This window comes from Melanostigma gelatinosum (genome assembly GCF_949748355.1).
Source record: "Melanostigma gelatinosum genome assembly, chromosome: 8".
Classification (NCBI taxonomy): domain Eukaryota; kingdom Metazoa; phylum Chordata; class Actinopteri; order Perciformes; family Zoarcidae; genus Melanostigma; species Melanostigma gelatinosum.
Genome location: NC_136641.1, coordinates 4,606,194 through 4,625,791, shown reverse-complemented (window position 1 = coordinate 4,625,791; position 19,598 = coordinate 4,606,194). Strand labels below are relative to the sequence as shown.

General features: G+C 44.1%; 1 protein-coding gene across 1 annotated transcript; it reads right to left on the bottom strand.

Annotated features, from left to right (window-relative positions):
- Positions 1–40: 40 nt before the first annotated feature.
- On the bottom strand, positions 41–17,991 carry LOC306781106 (mitogen-activated protein kinase 14A). The gene is made up of 12 exons (XM_079273794.1): positions 17,766–17,991; positions 16,508–16,637; positions 15,249–15,307; positions 14,860–14,971; positions 13,454–13,483; positions 12,140–12,187; positions 11,767–11,881; positions 11,580–11,651; positions 8,501–8,580; positions 8,316–8,394; positions 1,735–1,908; positions 41–1,596 (listed from the first exon to the last, which is right to left on the bottom strand). The coding sequence occupies exons 1-12, from the start codon at positions 17,897–17,899 to the stop codon at positions 1,535–1,537; spliced, it is 1,095 nt and encodes a 364-aa protein (XP_079129920.1). The 5' UTR covers positions 17,900–17,991; the 3' UTR covers positions 41–1,534.
- Positions 17,992–19,598: the final 1,607 nt, after the last annotated feature.

Sequence of the window (19,598 nt, the reverse complement as noted above, 5' to 3'; positions counted from 1 at the left end):
GATTCAGCTTTATTACCAGGTATGTGTACAATTACAAGGAATTCAACACTGCGTCTGTGCTCTCAATGTACATACACAGGAATATAAAAACTGCTAAAAAACAAAGATAACAAAGCTGAGCAAGAGTTAACATAAACATTTAGCCATTACTGACAAGTAGTGAAAGAAGAGAAGAAACATAATCTATAGATATATAAATGGATACAAAAGTCTCTTTTTATATATACTGTATATATATTAAACAATGGTGACGTCCATATATTTAACACACTTAATAGATGTTCTGTTCGCTTGTCTACACTGTGGTTGTATGTGCCTGATGCACATATGTCTTATATTTCTCATTCCTTATTTATTATTTACAGATATTCTCCACGTATATTGATTATGTATTGTACAATTATGAACATGATATACATTTTGCATTTATTTGTGCTCCTTCGTAAGAGCAACTGTGACATAGCAATTTTCTCCCCAGGGATCAATGAAGGATTTTGGATTTTCCTTTCAAGAACAGTCAAAACACATCCCGGTCCTCCACACAGAATCTTTGCTGTGATATAGTGCTGCCCTCTAGTGATGATTCCATGACACCTTGTGCCTGTTGTGTTTTTAACCTCCATCCTTCTACTGGTCATCTGTAGCATCATAATCAACAGCAACAAGTTATTTTCCACAACGTTTTATTTTGAAAACAATTGAGTGTGTTCCAGCAGTAAATATGATCGGAAAATAAAATCCCACATGTTATTGCCGTCCATTCCCTCTTTCATATCATGAATATGTTACACAAAATCAAACACGCACAATTACTGTCCTTAGATACAATTTAACTCAGGAGATTTTCATCATAAGCCAGGCTGGTCTTTCTATTTTTCTTTCTACACACACACACACGCACACACCACACGTTTGTGAGTGTGTGTGCTTGTGTATCTCAGCCCATATCTTTGGTAATTGACTTGTCCCAACTGATATTTTCACACACATTTGTTTTACCATCTACTTTGCAGAAGTCAATCAAACACTTTGTAGAAAGCGAAAGTTTATCCTTGACTTTGGAAATTGAAGTTTTATGAAGTGATCTCAACGTCCATACTTTTTTCATAGCCTTGAACCTCATCTCACTATTGCTAGATGGATCGAAGATCTAACATTTCACAGAAATAAAGAAATGCGGGATGTTCTCCACATGAAAACCATGAGATGCGAGAGAAGTAAATGGACCTTGATCTAAGAAGTCAATACATTTGGCAGAAGACAGCATTTTATAATTCAGTGGCACAGTGTTTTTGACAAGCTTCAACATGCAGGTCAACTGCTACTGCTGTTTGAATATCACAGAATAAAAACAGGCTTAATGAGAGCCTAACCTGTTTCATACTGTCCTGTACAGGCCACCGTACCAAGTACAGCGACCCTATGAAATGCATGTTAATCGCGATGCAATATCAGATGATTTTGATGTTGTTTAGTGTTCATTTGTCTGACAGTGTTGTTGGCCTTTAGAGAGGCGCCGGCCCATCACAGCGTCCTACATGGCTGTCTTCCTGGGGTTGTCAGGGTCGAAGGTCATGATCTCCATGTGGATAAGACCTGATTGGATAAAAAACTAAGTAAGCAGTAGTTTAAATTTCCCATAAAAGCACTAAAATGTAGATTTATTTTGAGACAATATGGCACAGAGTCTCCTGAGCTTTCATTTTTAAAATACAGGGCATGGCAAAAACTTACTCTTCCACTCCCCGACGGCGAGCTCCAGGCTCTCGAAGGAGTCGTCGTAAGGCTCCGAGTCTGGCTCGCTCTCCGGGTCATGATATTCAGCCAGGAAAGGGTGCGACAGTCCCTGCTTCACTGTCAGCCTCGTCTCTGGGTCCAGCAGTAACATCCCCTCCAGAATGCCTACAGCTGGAAGCATCAAGATAGAAAACAATATTGTACAGAAAATATAGATTGCTTTCAACCGTTACTTGGCCAAGAGTCTGAGGATCCCAGCTTTTTGACTCAAAAGTAATTTTTTAGTTCAATCTTTTCATTCACAAGAGTCATTAAAGGTCCACTGTGTAGGATGCAGTGCCATCTAGTGGCGAGGATGCAGATTGCAACCGAATGAGAACCCCTCCTCTCCCCTTAGAGAAGCGCTGCCCGCTCCCTTTCGGTGACCACGGTGAATGGTAAATGGTCTTAATAGCTCTTTTCTAGTCTTCCGACCGTTTAATGTGCGGTACACTACATGACAACATTCCCCCACACAATCATAAACTAATGCTCAGTACCTCACACACCAAAAGCACAGCCTTTGGGAGCAATTTAGGGTTCGGTATCTTGCCCAATGACACTTCGAACCCCCGATCTTCCGATTAGCGGACGACCCGCTCTACCTCTCAGCCACAACCACTCACCATGCAAACCAATTGGGCTGTTCACACAGCAGCAATTTCTGTATCTGGTCTTTTTTTTCCACACCTGAGGGAATCTGGCAAGAAAACACGCTGATAATCTACTATCAACAATATAAATTGTATATTATATATAATATAAATTTTCTGACATTCATGTAACGTAAAAACACGACAGGCTCTGCCTAGAGCCAGTGTTCGGTTTGTCGGTTCTGGGCTACTGTAGAAACGTGGCGATGCGACATGGCGGACTCGCTCGCTGTGTAGATATGAAGGTGTGAGGAATTTAAGTTTTATAGCGCTCCTAATTATGGATATGATATGTCACAGTATATTTATTTGAAGGACGTTTTGAACCAAGGAGTGTTGTCATTTCATGCATTGAGTGAAAGAGGGGGTTTTTGAGAAATGTGCTGGAGCTGGGGTTGTGTGAAAGTGGCTGCTTGAGGTGTTAAGATCAGAACAACAGGTCAAGGGCCAAGGAGGGGCTTATTGGGTTTCAGCCAATCATTGAGCTGATCTGTAATGTGAGACTTTTCAGAGACTTTGGGGGAAAAAGGAGATGTGAATCCCCAGAGATCCTCAGGCACTATCACGTGACCCGTACCCGGAAGAAAACAAACAGCCGGCGACCAGCAGCGATTCATTTCAACATGGATAACGAATGGCAAGCCTTGCTTGCTGTGTTGTCTGTAGTAGCAGCTATTGTGGAGTTAAATTCGTCATTTTACAATGCTGCAAATGCCTACATGCGGAGGAGGCGAGCTGTTCTTCGAGCCATGAGCGAGCTGCTTGACCATCAGCGATCAGCCCCCACGGAGCGGCTGTTAGCAATAAATGCTATGGAGTGGTCTCACCGACGTCACGATCTCCTTAGTTACGAGGTCGGCCGGCCATGTTGGAGTACATACAGAACCTACATGGCGGCGCGTAAGCAAGGAAGTGCGGCGAAAATACCATACTTTGAATCACTGGATAGTGCATCAAAGGTTCGCTACCTGGCCAAATTGAAGGTTATTGGTAACTTGGATCCCTATACGATGAGTGCAGATGGTTTCAGTGCCGATCCTACTTATCTTCCATCGGTAAACTACGCCAACATCTACACGTATCTCGTGAACACCCCGAGTCCTTACACAAAATACGAGCTGGAGTGCTACAAAGGGCTCGACGCTTATAATCAGTTTGTCAGTGGATGGGTCCGAGACGTCAAAGCAACGGTCGTCGAGAATTCTCATCTCGTCATTGGAAGAGTAAATATATACAGATCTGGTCAAATATTTAGCAATATTCAATGTTTACTCAGCGCAAACAGACACGTGTGTTTGTTTACATTGTACATGCACGTCATTGTGTGCGTGTGTGTAGGAATTCACTTTCAACTAACTCCTAACTTCATCCCCCCCCCACACATATATATATATACATACATATATATATGATCTGACGTTAAACTCATATCAAGCAATGCTGAGGCTGCATCTCTGTGTTTCGCCTGTTGTACACGCTCGACACGTCTCTGGCACCGACTGCTGTCACGGGCCGATGAAGCTTCGGTAACCTTCTCATGTCCAAGTTTAATTTATATTTCCTTTATTAAATACTGTTCACAAACGAATTTGTAAATAAAATCACTGACCACTTATAAAGTGATCCGCACATACTCTAGTGTACGCCAAATTCTATTCCTTTATATCTCGAGAGATGCGTGACAGCCATTTCTGGCGACGTCGCTTGGATAGCTCCTTCGTGTCATTTCCTTGATGTGTAATGACCGCTGGCAAACGAAAGAATGATTTCTTGTCTCTATCAGCTCTGCTGCCACAACCAAAGACAGCACAAAAGTTCACCACCGATAGGTTATGCGACTCAGCCGTGCATGCCAGTGGCTTTGTGTGTACTCCAACATGGCCGACAGCTAAACTGTGACGTCACACGAGACCACTCAATTCAGAGCTACAGCTACAAACCACAACATAGAGGAAACTAGTGAGAGACGAGTGATCGACGCTGATTCGTTTTACTTTTTCCGTTTGGTAGCCTTGAGAGACCTCAGTCTGCAAGTATTTCTTCATGAAAATATGTACGAAGATATATTATATTCGCTCATGCTAATCGCGGTTAGCATTTCCCCATTGGCGGTAATGTTATAATTAGCTTAGAAGCTAGCGAGTCGGACCTGTTGCATGATGTTGTGTCCTAAAAGATGGAGCAAATGCCCTAAAGAATTGATAGAGGGCGAAGATGATGTCCCTGTTTTTTCTGCTGGGTGACCCAGCTTATCCCCTGATGCCGTATCTCATGAAGGAATACCCCAATGGAGCTAACGTTACATTCATCAGCCCCCACGGCAACAACAGACAACAACACAGAGGAAGCGAGTGATCGACGTGTGTTGACCACCTTTATGGACCATAATCGAGTAAACGTTTCCGTGTAAGTGTTGATTTTAAAGTCAAGTTGATGTGAGAGAGCGAGAGAGAGATATAGACAGACAGACCCGCAGCGCTGTAACTACGTCTGAAAAATAAAACTTCTAAAACTTTCCACGAACTGTGTCTGTTTGAGTTCATAGAGGAAGATCTTAAGTATCAAATACAACCTTTCATTATTAAAGACTACTTTATTACTCTGTCATATTTTTTTTAAACTAAGCAAGCAATCCACTTCCTGTTTACACCATCACGCGCATGCCCAGTGTACATTAATGGTCACGTGCTGTCCGCCTTCGAAGGCTGCCGTGTGGATGCTCCAATAATGCTGAAAACTCCCATGTGGATGGAGATCGGTTCTATTTGAGAACTCTGCATCCAACGAGACACGGCCTAGTGTGGATATGGCCTCTGACCTCCTCCTGACCATGGATGCAGACACAACTGTCTGTCGTGTGGCCCGGATGGGGCCTCACTTTCATTATATATATGTGTACATTTTGTTATTAATAGTGTGTTCCGTTTGCCACTGTTTAGCTTCTGTAGTTATTATTAAATAACTTTTGTTTTGATTATAACCTGCACCAGCTGTCTTTTTGGCCCTGCCTTGCCGAAGGACGACACAGCACATGGGGAGGGCCGGTCTTTCTCTTTGTTCAAACCCTAACAAAGGGCTCATTCTAAGGTAATGAAAACACAAGGGTTCTTAGTTTCAGGTGATTATGAAAACATAGTTATGAATATTATCTTCCATTTCTACTAATAGATCCTCCTAATTCCTACATAACGGGCCTTTAAATGTCCATATTGTTATAAATCTATAACTGTAAGGATTTATGTCTAACTCTGGTGTATTTCCCTCAGAGTCCCGTCCACCGCCGTGCCTCTCCACGTAGGCACAGCTGATACTCATCTCCTGTGATCATCTCCAGCCGACATAAATACTCCGGTTACTCTCATGCCAGTTGTCAGTCCGTCCGTTTACCTACCTGGTATTCCGACCCGTGAGTTGTCCTTTTTTTTTACTCTGAGGTTCTGCTACTAACGATCCGTTTTGTTTTCAACTCACCTGCCGTCCAGTGTCGAGCCTCGGGTTTTCACCTGTACGAAGAAGCCATCAAGTTCGTTCCTCGGAGATCAACTGTGAAGTCTTAGCGATCCTGTGTCGAGCCCCGGGTATCACACTGTCGATCCAGCCTGTCTGCCTGCCGCAGACGCAGGTTCGCCACTTTCCGGCTCGGATCCGAGCGGAGCGCGAGGACGCACCTCCGTAGCGCCGTGACTGTTTACCTGTCGGCCTCGTCTGCCGCTCCAAGGGATTAGCCACTTTCCGGCTTGGACCTCCGCATTGACTTTATCTTTTTCCTGTTTTTTTCCCCTGACTGAGAGAAATAAATAATCCTGGTTTGAAATAGAACTCTGCTGTCCTGTGTCTGCATTTGGGTCCGTGAACACATCATAACAGAACGGACTGACCATATTATGGACCCAGCAGCCGCATCAGGATCTCCTCCTTCAGATCCCCTGCAGGTGGCGATCACAAACCAAGGCGTTCTTCTGGGACAGCAACACCATCTGCTGCATGATATGAGATCGCAGCAAGCCATCGGGTCTCAGGTGGCTGAGATTGGCAGCATGGTGCAGGGACTCGCACAGCCCCGCCCCTCCCCCCAGATTCGACGGCGGGGAACACGCAACTGGTCCGTCAGTCATTCGTTCCGTCTCCTGAACTCTTCCATGGAGACATGAGGGGATGTAGAGGTTTCCTGCTCCAGACGACGTTTGTGTTCAACCAACAGCCCCGCACGTATGCATCGGACAGTTCTAAGATTGCCTATCTGACCGGGTTGCTACATGGCCGTGCTCTCGACTGGGCCCAGGCCTGGTTCACCCAGAACCCGTTGGATACGGTTTCTTTTGGACAATACCCGGAGACATTTAAGAGAGCTTTCCACCACCCTACATACTCTCATGACGCTGTTCAGAACCTCCTCCGCCTCCGTCAGGGCTCTGTTAGCGCCGCTGAACATTATATTGACTTTCGTATCCTGGCCGCAGAGTCCGGTTAGGAGGAGAGGGCGCTAAAGGATTTTTTTCTCAGCAGCCTGTCGGAGGGATTAAAGGACGAGCTTGCTGTTCTGGAGGAGGCCAAGACACTGGAAGACCTGATCACTCTCACCATCCGACTGGATACTCGGATGCAGGAACGTCGGAGAGAGCGTAACGACAGGTTCCCGGCACCGGTTCGTCAGCCAGTAACCACTTCTGGTCACCGGTCCCCAGTTCCACCTCACCGCCGCAGCCCAGGCCACCAGCACTTGCCCGCTCCGGCATTCTCCCGAGGATCGGGATGAACCTATGCAGTTGGCACTGTTCCACCTGTCTCAGGGAGAGAGGGAGCGCCGAAACCGTTCCAGAGCCTGCCTCTACTGCGGTGAGCCGAGTCACCGTATCCCTGTCTGCCCGGTGCGACCAAAAGAGAGGGCTCGCCAGTAAGAGTGGGAATACTGGCGAGCGACTCCACTCGACTCCCCCGTCCCAAGTCCCGTCTCACACTGCCAGCTAACTTATGTCTGCCATCCGGTGCTCTACCAGTCTTGGCTCTCATTGACTCCGGAGCAGAACAGAGTTTTTTAGACTCCTCCTTGGCCTTCACTCATAGGATTCCCTTGGAGGAGTTGGAATGCCCTCTTCAGGCGAATGCCCCTTGACCAATATCACTCACCGGACTTGCCCTATTACCCTGCACGTGTCAGGAAACCACCAACACGAGATCCGTTTTCACATCTTCTCTACGCCCCAGACACCTCTGGTTCTGGGCCATCCCTGGCTCCGGGACCACAACCCACAGATAGACTGGGCAGGAAACAGAATCATCAGTTGGAGCCCTAGATATCTTTCGAGGTGCCTCAAGTACACCATTCCCCGGCAGACCTCTTCTCTCCACACCCCTACTACCGGAACTGATCTCACCTCGGCCCGCTTGGAGTATGCAGATCAACAAGCAAGCTCGTCCTTTAATCCCTCCGACAGGCTGCTGAGAAAAAAACCTGGTGTCGGAGGCGAGGCATTCAACAAGGAACGAGTCCTTTCCCTGCCACCCCACCGACCCTACGATTGAGCCATAGAACTATTCCCCGAGGTGGCCGCATTTAGGTCCGTGAACACACCACATCATAACAACAACAAAGTGAACTACAATTTGCAACTACAATAAAGTTGCAGTTTGCATCCACGTCTGTCCAAAGTGTCATCACTTTGTCATTGTATCTCCTTAGACATTTGTACATAGACAATTGCAATAATTAACATATGAATGAATGAGTTATGGTCAAAAACAAATTCCGCTGAAGGCGTTCAAATCAAATCAGCTCGTCCTTCAGTCCAAGTGGACGTTTGTGCCACATTTGTGGTATATTTCAATGAAAAAAAACAAAAAATTAACTTCAGTATGAAGTTGACAAGCAGAGGCAGTTTGGTGCACCTTTTTCATCCATGGACGCAAACATTTCCTTGAAGTCTTTCTTCTTCTGCGGAGGAAGACCCAGCACGTACGACTGCGCCTGGAAAACAATTCAGTCCAAAGCACGAGTTTTAAATAACAGAACAGAACATGACACAAATAGTGAGGAGAGGCAAATTAAAACGAGGCATGTAGACAACACTTACGTCCTTACTCTGCATCTTCTGTACCAGGGAGGAGTCTGGTGTTCCTGTCAGACGGAGGATCTTTTTCAGCTGGTCAATACCTGAACAGGCTGGTTCAGGAAGCCTCATAAATATATTAAAAATCATATTGTTGGTGGACGGTAAGGATGAAAAGGCTCATAATGGTCCACATCCTCGGTATCATCCTCGACCTGACCCTCTCTTTCCTACCCCACGCCAACCACATCACCAAGACTGCCTTCTTTCACCTCAGGAACATTGCACGCCTCCAACCCTCCCTGTCCTCTTCCACCACCGAAATTCCCATCCATGCCCTCATAACCTCCAGACTCGAATACTGCAACAGCATCCTCTATGGTTCTCCCAACAAAATCCTCAATAAACTCCAATATGTTCAGAACTCTGCCACTCGACTGCTCACTTCCACCCACCGCTATGAACACATCACCCCGGTCCTTCGCAACCTCCACTGGCTCACGGTCAAATACAGTGTTGGGGTCTGATAAATGGCTTCAACATGTGCTGTGGACAAAGACAATCAGGCCTTCGCTTTTTCAAGCAAAGGTCTCATCCTGACTTGTAGTTTGAGGAGAGCAAAGGGATTTCACACTCAGGTGTGAATTCCCCCCCCCCCCCAAATAACCATGGTAACCGCGGCAATCTCATTGGCCGAGAGCCAAGAGACCCCAGGACCCCTGTGGTTCGACCTCTGTTCTATAAAACTATCTGCTGCCCCCACTTCTATGCTTTTTCCAACTCTCCCTCCGGGGTTAACAGGAGGCACACACCGCTCTCCTCGCCCGGACCCCCCCCCCCTGTCCAGGCCACAGAGAATCCAGCTTTTTCTCGTCGACCTCCGTCGAACAGGGAGCACACCACGCTCTCTTTGCTCGGACACCCCCGTCCAGGCCACAGAAGAACCAACTTTCCCCGCCAGCGCAACGCTGGCCACGAGGAAGCAACGGCCCTTCAACCCTACTCAAACCCTGACAAGCCGTTTCGCTGGATGAAACAGCCCGCGATAACGAATCTGCTTCAGCGATCAGTTCAGCGCTTTTTGTTTCTTTTTCTTTTGGTGCACACATTCCGGCGAAGGAAAGACGACAACGCCTCCCTCCTTCACCGACGATTCCCGGTAAGACGCACGGACCACGCCGGCAGCCGAAGTTAGATCACGCTCCCTGCCGCGAGGACAGATCACGTCTGCGTTTGCTCCAGAGCGAGCTGCGCCACGACAGACCGAAACAGCGCCAGCTCAACGCCGCGCTGAGAAGCACCCCCCCCCCTTCCTCTCGAAGAAAAATAACAACTTTGCTCACGAACCCTTCAACGTTGCAACGAAGCATCTACAAGTAAGATTCTTGGCATTTGGGCATAGCTTAGCTTAAATTAACGTAAGTTTAATTCAGGCCATTCATTTATATGTTGATATTCCCGTGTTTTTGTGTGTTTAAGACTGTCGCGTGATATTGAGGTATTACGCAATCATTACGGAACAGAGAAGCTCCGCTGTATTGGTGTATCAACTATGACTGTTTGCTTGGGATTTATTTGATTTCTTTTCATTCATTGTCTTCCACTCCGGGTGGAAGTTCTCTTTTCATTAACTCGACTCGGTGAGTGAGCTGAGGTGCGTGGCTTATCACGGCATAAGTTACCGGCAGTTCCAAGACGACAGCGGTATATTTATGCATGATAGAACCAGCAATCAGGCTCCCTACCACATCGCACGCCGAAGCGTGATTCACTTCGAGTTCTCGCTCTTTTTTTCTCTTTCCTCCTTTCACGAAACACACACACACACACAGCTCCTAGTTCTACCCCTGGGGAACCTCGTTCAAACGAGCGCCTCACATCACGGGCTGCCCAGGCAAACGTGAATTACGTACAGCAGCCCCATTCTGCCATTTTGTCCGGGTCCCTCGATTTGATAAGACTGTATGTAGTAGCCTGTGCTCGAACTTAAAACCCTTCACTGTCGCTGAATGTATAGTCATACGCAGACTACTGACATTATGAGTGACTACTAATTATGAGACTTAGTTTTATCGTTTGGTTATTGGTCCCTGTTCGCAGGGTGGTGCCCCGTTTTTATTAATAATCATTAATAATTGTTACATACATCAATAATTCTATTGATTTCTTAAATGCTGATAACCCAAACACGCTCCTTTAGATCCCAACAACAGTATAGACTTCAAAATACTACTCACCACCTACAAAGCCCTAAACAACCTGGCCCCTCCCTACCTTTCAGACCACCTCCCCCTCCACGCCCCAACCCGTTGCCTCAGGTCCGCCGGTGCAAACACTCTGAAGACCATCAGGTCTTCAAACAAGCCCTCAAAACCCATCTCTTCAAACTCGCCTTCACCTGCTAACCCCGGCACCTTACCCTCCACTACATGACCCATTCCGCACAGCTTCTCCAGTTTTCTTTTTTACCAAAATGGTCTGTTTGTTTTGTTTGCTCCTCTGTCTTTCTTTTTTTTTCTGTTTGTTTATGCCCTTTGTAAAGCGTCTTTGGGTAATTAGAAAAGCGCTATATAAAATGTAAGTATTATTAATGAATACAACAATGATCAAATATTTAGTTAATAAAATATGGAATGTTAAGGGATACTCATCTAGTACTGTACTTCAACAAAGGTGGGGGGCAGTCGCCCCCTGCTGGCCAGTAGAGAGAATGCTGGTTTTAAGACACTTCCACATTGACTTCACTTGGCAGAACCGGAGATTGTCGCCTGGTGAGGTCACAGTGAACTTTGACCACCGAATTCCAATAAGTTCAACCTTGAGTCCAGATGTTTGTGCAAAATTCAAATAAATTCTCCCCAAGGCGTTCCTGAGATAACAGAATGGACAGGACAGACGTAGTGCATGGACAACCTCTGCTGTCGCAGGGTCGCAGTGTCGCAGTCTTTTTCAACTGTTTTCACATTCAATTGTCAAGCGAATTTTGAGCAAACTTTGAATTGTTGCAAAAAAAAAGAAATTTCCATCAACTGGTTTGAAGCTAAACAAACTCTGTAAACAGAGAAGAAGAAGTAGACACCTCCAGCTGAATGTGTGAGGATACTGTCGTGTCCTGGGAAAAGCACCTGGCCAGTAATCATCTCAGCCAGGATGCAGGCGGCTGACCAGACGTCCACTGTGAGGAGAGAGAATTTTAATAAAGAATGTCATACTTTGTTGTAGCTGCAATATTCCGTGATATTTTCAACAAACTGAAAACGACTTGCATGAAAGCGAGGTTACATTATGACCTGTTTGGCTGTAGTGCATCCAGTTGAATATGACCTCTGGTGCTCTGTACCAGCGTGTCACAACATAACCGGTCATTTCACTCTCCGTCTGTCGTGCCAGGCCAAAATCCAGGATCTGGCAACAGTTACAGTTTAGATTTCCATTTCTGTTGCATTTGATGGATCTCAGTTCAAGTGTATTGCAATGGATCATGGATAGAAGATTAAAATGTCTAAATAATGTTTCATTTGTAGTCGGAATTCATCATCATCTTGACCTTAGGTATATCTTGTATCGACAATATATTTTTTTTGCTTTCAGCCTTTTTTTTTGCTTTCTTTTAATTCTTTTTTCTTTTCTTTTTTACCGTAAACGCTTTTACCTTAAACTTACCTTTAATTCACAGTTCTCATCCACAGCAAGGTTACCAGGCTTCAGATCCTAAAGTCCAACCACAAGAGGTTTCTTAATAGCACAAAACCTAAATACACACTGAAATTAAAGAAAGTTAAAGCAATAGTTTGACATTTTGGGAAATACGCTCATTTGCTTTTTTTGCTGAGAGTTAGATGAAAACACTGAAAACACTCATTTGCATGTTAAATGTGTTATACTAGTTAGCAGCCGGTTAGCTTAGCTTAGCATACAGAGTGAAAACAAGGTGAAACAGTTAGGTCACAAAACTCACTCCAGAAGTCCTGTCCAGCCAACTAAGAACACACATCATGCAGCTATGAGACATGTTTGGAGTTACTGGGAGACACATTTCTCCAGCAACCCACGCTAGCAGGTCCCAGACCAGTTTGTCCACTGCAGATTTTAATTTCATATTAAACCTTCATCCAAGTCCCAGAAAGACAGCAAACGAGCCAACCCCTAAAATAAGACAGCATTAGTGTCATAATTAATGTCATGACATCGTTTCAAAATGGAATCCCTTACTCTACTCTTTCAAAGACCACATTGCTTAATCATGGGAAATCTGTATAAAATCATAAAATTGTGAGAAGCCAAGTTGTGTTTTTTGTGGGGCGTTATGGGTAGGATGGAGGGGTGGAGTGAGTCCAGGAAGTTCCTAACTGTTCCCCCAAAAGGTGTGCTAAGCTCAACCAACTCCTTATAAATACTGTATCTATTTCAACTGGAAGGCCCACTGAGTAGAATTGGTCGGTTGTAGATTGTAAACACAACATTCAAAGTTAGCCCCTCCTCCCCGGCTCGACAAGGGAGCTAGCAGCTAGCGACCTGAGATGGCACCTTTCACTTAAACGCCTTTTTAAGCTACGGAAACCAAAATGGCAATTTTGTACCAGGCACTAAACATGTTGATTTCTACTGTAAAGTTTGTCATTTTAACATTGCATTTTAACAACACATTGCCTCAAGTGGCAATTTGAGTAACTGCGATTTTTGCCACTTGAGTGTTGGCTTTTCTTTCTCAGCACACTCTCAGCCGCTTGGCAGATACAGACACCACCACACACTTCTAGTCAGTCATAAGTAATGATTGAGAGGGATTTGTACGAGTCGATACATTGTTTTTTGGAGGAAAATCCTACTTATTGTGCCTTTAACTCTTGGCAAGAAAGCAAATGGGGATGATGTTGAATGTCAAAATGTCGAACTATTCCTTTAAGTGTACAATTTAAAAAACACACATTAATTATGAGTGGTAGCGTTTGAAAAAAGAAAGTAAATGGAACCAACCCGATGAACGATCCCTGCAGAGTGAATGTACTGCAAAGAAGAAAAACATAGATTTAAGCACACGGTATAAAACAGCACAAATGGACAAACTGCACACACACAAAGTGTAGCAGAGCGGACCCACATGGATAATGGCCCTCTAAATGGCCCGGTGTGGACTTACGCATCACCTAGTGGATTGTGAGGGCTGTGTTTTGTGTATTCTCCAGCCCTCAGAGCAAATTTAGACTGCTGTCACAGCACAGAAGAGCGCTTAAACACACACACACACACACACACAGATAAGAAGAGGAAAACATCCCGGGATCAAAGAAGTTTGAAGCTTAATTCGAAGACAAAGGGGCCTTTTTACGAGAAGTCTTTCTTTCCGGTTTCCAACGTGCTTTCCCTTTCATTTCCACTGGCCACTCGTAGTTACACATTGACGCGCGTTGAGTGGAAGGGCATAATTGAGGGTAAAGCAGTCAGTCAGTAAACTGAAAATGTTTTACTTGATATGCCAGTAACACAGCTGACCTTGAGTATTTCAATGAATTCCTTCTGGAGTTGACAGGCAGATTCCATGAGACGTATCAGTTGCCGACATTTTGGCTAGCGAGCTAAGGTTGATGGGTAACGTTAGCTTGTGATAAGTTGAAGGGTAAAGATCATCAGACCTTCTGTAAAGATGTCAGACCTGCTGTTTTCCCTAACACATTGGCCAGAAAAGAAATGTTGGTGTTGTTCGTTTCTGACCAAAGAAAAACATTCCTTACATGTTTCATACCACCCTCGAATCACATTTGCAGAAACGCACAATGACATGTGGTCAGTGTGAAACGATTGATTAGGTTTAGTGAACAAAACTAGTTGGTTTAAGGTTCGAAAAAAACATCACGGTTTCTGTTAAATAACGACGTACAAACGTAACGTAACAACCGCCCTAAGCAGACTTCCTCACAAGACCAGCGGTCTCCTGGGTGAAGAGACATACGCCTCCACTCCCACTTTGTATATTATTAATACACTGGCGGAAACCCTCAGCTCAAAATGTGATCATGTCAGTCTGTTCTTCTCAGTGCTTGAACTTCTTTTGAATTTTCAACTCCTATAATCACTTTCACTGTGACTGACCACTTTAGCGCTTAAACTTAAATTCACACTTCAACTATATTCAGTGCTCAGACTTAAACTGAAACTTATTACAAACAGCTTATATCAGCACCCTTATTTTAACTTCCACTTCAAATTCTGTTCCTGTGACTTCACTTTAACTGTATCACAACTTCCACTTCAAGTCATTTCAACATTTCAACAATGTCTTAGGCATTTTGCTGCGAGCAAGCCTATTGTTTTGTTTTACTGTCTATAGTATTTTCAGGAAATGAATGTTTAACAATCAAGTAAATAAATAAAGATACTCTTACCTTGAGTCCTCTCAGCAGCTGGTAGAACAGGTATGTGATGATGCGATCAGTTAATCTCCGTTTCTTCATAATGTGGCTCAGATCCTGGGCTACTAATGGCATTACCATGTAACTGGGGAGAGAGAGAGAGCGAGAGAGAGAGAGAGAGAAAGCATTGAAAGACAAAATTAACAAATAGGTAAGGGGACATAAAGTGGGCCTGAATACTGTCCATGACAACAGTACATCGCCATGTTGAGGAAATGCACAAATCAACCAAAACAAACGTGAATAAGCTTGCTCTCACACATCCTTGCTTGAAATTGTCAAACATGCGCACACATGCACACGGGGTTCTCAACAGGCTGCGACAGCGAGCAGAAGAATGTGCTTCCCGAATCCCGACTCACAAGGTTTGGAATTTCTCCAGCGAGGGGTCCGGTGTGAAGACGTCAAGGAGGCAGATCACCTTTTAGAAAAAAGACCAGTGATACCATATGTCTGTTATTACACAAATCTATAGAAACGCTTGCACACATTAGTCAAGAGTTCCCATCCAGTGCAGAGTTCGTAACATTGCACAACCCTGGAGTAACACCTGGTGTAAATGTCATGTTTACAGTGCCGATGTTTTCCTGGCTCCTGCAGCTCTGTTTCTAAGGTATCACAGTCACTGTTATGTTTCTGTCGTGTATTATCCAGAGATTGCTTGTAAAGAATTCATGCATCCGGGCACTGATGTCATCGTTCTTGAAATTTCTGTTTATGAAGTTTGGGCTCATGTGGGCAACGGTTCTGAAAAGTGATGCTAATGCTGAAGTGCCTAAAACTTGCATTCTCTCTAGTGTCCATCAGGGGGCGACTCCTCTGGTTGTATAGAAGTCGATGAGAAAATGGCTCTACTTCTCTCTTGATTCATTACCTCAGTAAACATTGTAAACATGAGTTTATGGTCTCAATCTCCAGTTTCAAGTCTTCTTCAATACAGCATGATGTTCATTTAGTACATTATGCTCCATTTAGAGTCAAATAGACCATAAAGAGAACTATGCTTTAGGGCGGGCTACCTGGTTTTGACAGGTCGCTAACTTTAACCCTTCCAGTGTGTTTTCAGATAACAAAAGTTAATTTCTGGATCACCTGAAAATGCCGTTTTCTGTGTTTGGTTGTACTTGTGCTCCACCCTCTCGTGTCAATTCAAAGTTAGCTTCTCTATCTATTCTAAAAACAAAACAAAAAAAATAAAACTGATTACACATCCAAAATGAATCAAAATTCTCCATTTGACAAACAAAACACAAAACTTATAAAATGAACTCATTGAAATCGGTGCCTTCCAAAGATTATCCCAGTAAAAGGAGGTCATGTAGTGCGTAAAGTTCCTCAAAGGTTTTCAGCGAAAACACTGAATCATGAGGGTTCCAACAATACACAACACTCCCAGTTTGTCAGGGGGCATTATAATGAGATTAAGGGCTCTTGTTGAATGGTCAACACAGTTTGCGTATCCTGTTGAATAAGGACTGAACAAATACAATAGGATCACAACACCTTGTCTCAACAAAAAGAGTACCTTTGGCCGGCTATTGTACTGGATTGTATCACATCAATTAAATTCTAATGTTGTTGTGGCCACCCACTAATTTAAGAAGAAACTCGAAGTTCCTACATTCTCATGCTGTATGTGTCGGAGCAGCCTGAGTTCCCTGTAGGCCCGTTTGGTGTGGATGAGGGACTGGAACGGACGATACAGCTTCTTGATGGCCACCTTCTCCTTGGTCTTCTGGTCCATGGCAGAACTAAGAGACCACAGTGTAAAGGGCATGACACACACAGTGATTCATAATCCAGGGCTCCAAATAATAACCATCCGCAGAGTATTTTTTTTTTTTCATTTGTAAAAAATGTATGAATCATTTCGTCGATAAAATGTCAGAAAATGCCCATCACAAACTCCCAGCGACCTCAAGATATTCAATTTTGAAATCATGTAAACAGAAAATAAATCTGCATGAAATCTGCACTTTGTTTTGCTAAATGACACAAATGATTAATCTGTTGTCAAATTTTGTGCAATCCTTCTTACTTCTCTGGCGGCTCCATTGATTGACTCATCATTTCAGCTCCACTGTAATGGTGTAGCAATGAGTTCCCTTTCTATCTGCTTCCCATCAAGACATTTTAAGTTTCCGTTGTGGTTTATGGGGTGAAATAAAACACATCTCGGATATGCTCTGGTACATGTCATTTGAAAAATGATTTGTGCTCCTTATATCTCTACTAATATCTGAAATAAAACTTTCTAATGACTCAGGGCTGATGTCCCCTCTGTTATCTGGTAGCCCCCTCCCTTAAAGTCAGTGATAAGATCTCCTCTGTCAGTGGCTTATCATTAGATAGAATGTCTGAGGTATCCTGGATTCCTGACTGGGTGTCTCCACTTCGGTGGAGGAGACTCCTGTCGTATCGGAGGACCTGTATCGACTTGCTGACTTGCCTCGGGCGGACAATAGTGCGTCTGTTAGCAGATGCCAGAGTAATCTGGGACTCTCGGACTGTCTGGGAGCGGAATGCATACTTGAGGCTTAAATAGCCGACATGTAGAAAACCATGCGATGCCAAGTATTGAAACGGTGATCGTGGACAACAAAAAGTGTTAGTGCTGTAATAATGACCTATGTGTGTTGGAGGTGGGTCACTGCAACTTTAAATGCCTTATGTGTTTTATTATGTAAAGTAAAACATTTTTATGTCCATATAGGGGGATAGTTATTATACCTATAGGATGGAATTCATTGTGAGTAACATTATTATTATATCCAGTATGACTTCAGTCATGGATGCTTATTAGACTAAAGGATTCAAGCACCGTGCATATTTCTGTCCACAAAAAAATACTTTCTTTCTTTGCTTCCGGGTAAACTCACCAAACTGTCCCGTAAGCTCCGGAGCCGATCGGCCGCAGCGCCGCATACCTCTCCGGGACGTCCCACGTGGTTTTCTGGACCTCCTGTCGGAGGAAGCCCGGTCTGACCGGGGAATCCTTCATGGGAGACCCCATGGCGCTGGCTCGTTTCCCAGGGTATGGGTTTACAAGTAATATAAAGCGTTCTATTTGTAAGAGCTTTGGGAATTTCAACCTGGCAGGTGAGAGGGCTCGCGGTGTAAAAAAAAAAGAAAAAAAAAGGTAAGAAGGTAAGCGCTCGGAAACGCCCCCTGTTCCCCCACTGCCCTGCCCACTCGGGTCGTCACATGCTTGAGCAGTCGTTCCCACACTGAGGACAGTGAAATGAATCTGCCGTCCGAAACATGCCGACAGATGTCCTGCGTTGAATAACCTCGAAGCCATTCGAAGAGGGCATCAATAACAAGAATATATAGCGTGGCGCAAACACAACGCGTGCGGGAATTAATTCTGCAAAAAGTGCTAATTATTTGATTTGTTCAAATAACTGTTATTCATTTTAAACTATGTATCTAAACAGTGGCGGCTGGTGGAACATGTTCTAGGTAGGGCCATCCTATCAATTTCAGCAAACATCCCAGTATGATTTAATGCAAAAAAAATGTAAGTATCAAACACGCATTATTACTTGGCAGTTAAATATTTAACATTTATTCCAACACGAAAACAATCAGTAAATAACACTTATATAATATAATATAACATGTTCATTTATTGAGATGTCCTATGGACCTTGTTATAGGAGGTAAAGATCAGGAGAAGTAAACATGAAGTGTAATTATGAATACTGATGTTAAATTAAGCTATGATGAGTTTTCACTGTTAATTTAACATCTCTATTACATGTTGATGCCTCCATGACCAAGTTAAGCAGATGAGACTGAGAACAGCTGTGTAGAAGAAAAGATGTTCACTTTGCCTAATATGTAGCTTGACAGAGTTCTCCATGTGTGTCCTGGTGTTCTCATGTTTCCTTACCGCCTCATCCCTCACTCCCTACCCTGGTGTTCTCATGTTTCCTTACCTCCTCATCCCTCACTCCCGTAACTGTCCGTGCTGGATCCGTCCCCGTTGTTTTAAAAAGCTAAATAAATGATTAGCATGACGTCATCCAGCTAGCCAAACCTGTCTGGTGTACAGCTAGTACAGAAGCTTCGCATGTAGTCTGCTGTCTGATTGTGAGGTCAGGCTGATCTGATATCAGCTCTTTGGCTGCAGAATCTCCACCAAAGTGCTCCTCTCAAACGGGGGTTGGAGGAGGAGTGCTCGCGCTGGCGCTTAGATAATCTAAAACTTTTTGTTTTTCTTCATGATGTTCATATTTTTTGTTGAGGTTGTTGGGAATGTGTAAATACAAGTATATGCTTATTTACTCAGTTGCGTACATTATATCCTGAGGTGTTTTTTCCGAACCAGAACAGTTGTGTTGGTTGCATTAGATTGTACCAGTAATAAAGTGGCTTCAAGTGATCTGTTATGTTTTCATAGGATCCTTTTGGGTGAACCAAACCGACCACAGACCAGCAGAGGGCAGACGCACGTCATTCTGGTGGGCTAGAGAAGGAGGGGAGTCCCGACTCTGAAGTCATTGTTCATTTTCATCTCGGAGGATTTAAAAACCATGATTTAAATCATAAAGATAGATGGTGTATTTCAGCTGTTTGCCACGACTGAACAAAATGACTATCAATCTAAACAAAGAGTTGTTATCAGAACAGACAGTGTTCTGTATAGAATTAAAAATATACAATACGATCTGCAGAACTTGACTGGTATGGTCAAACAAACAGCACCA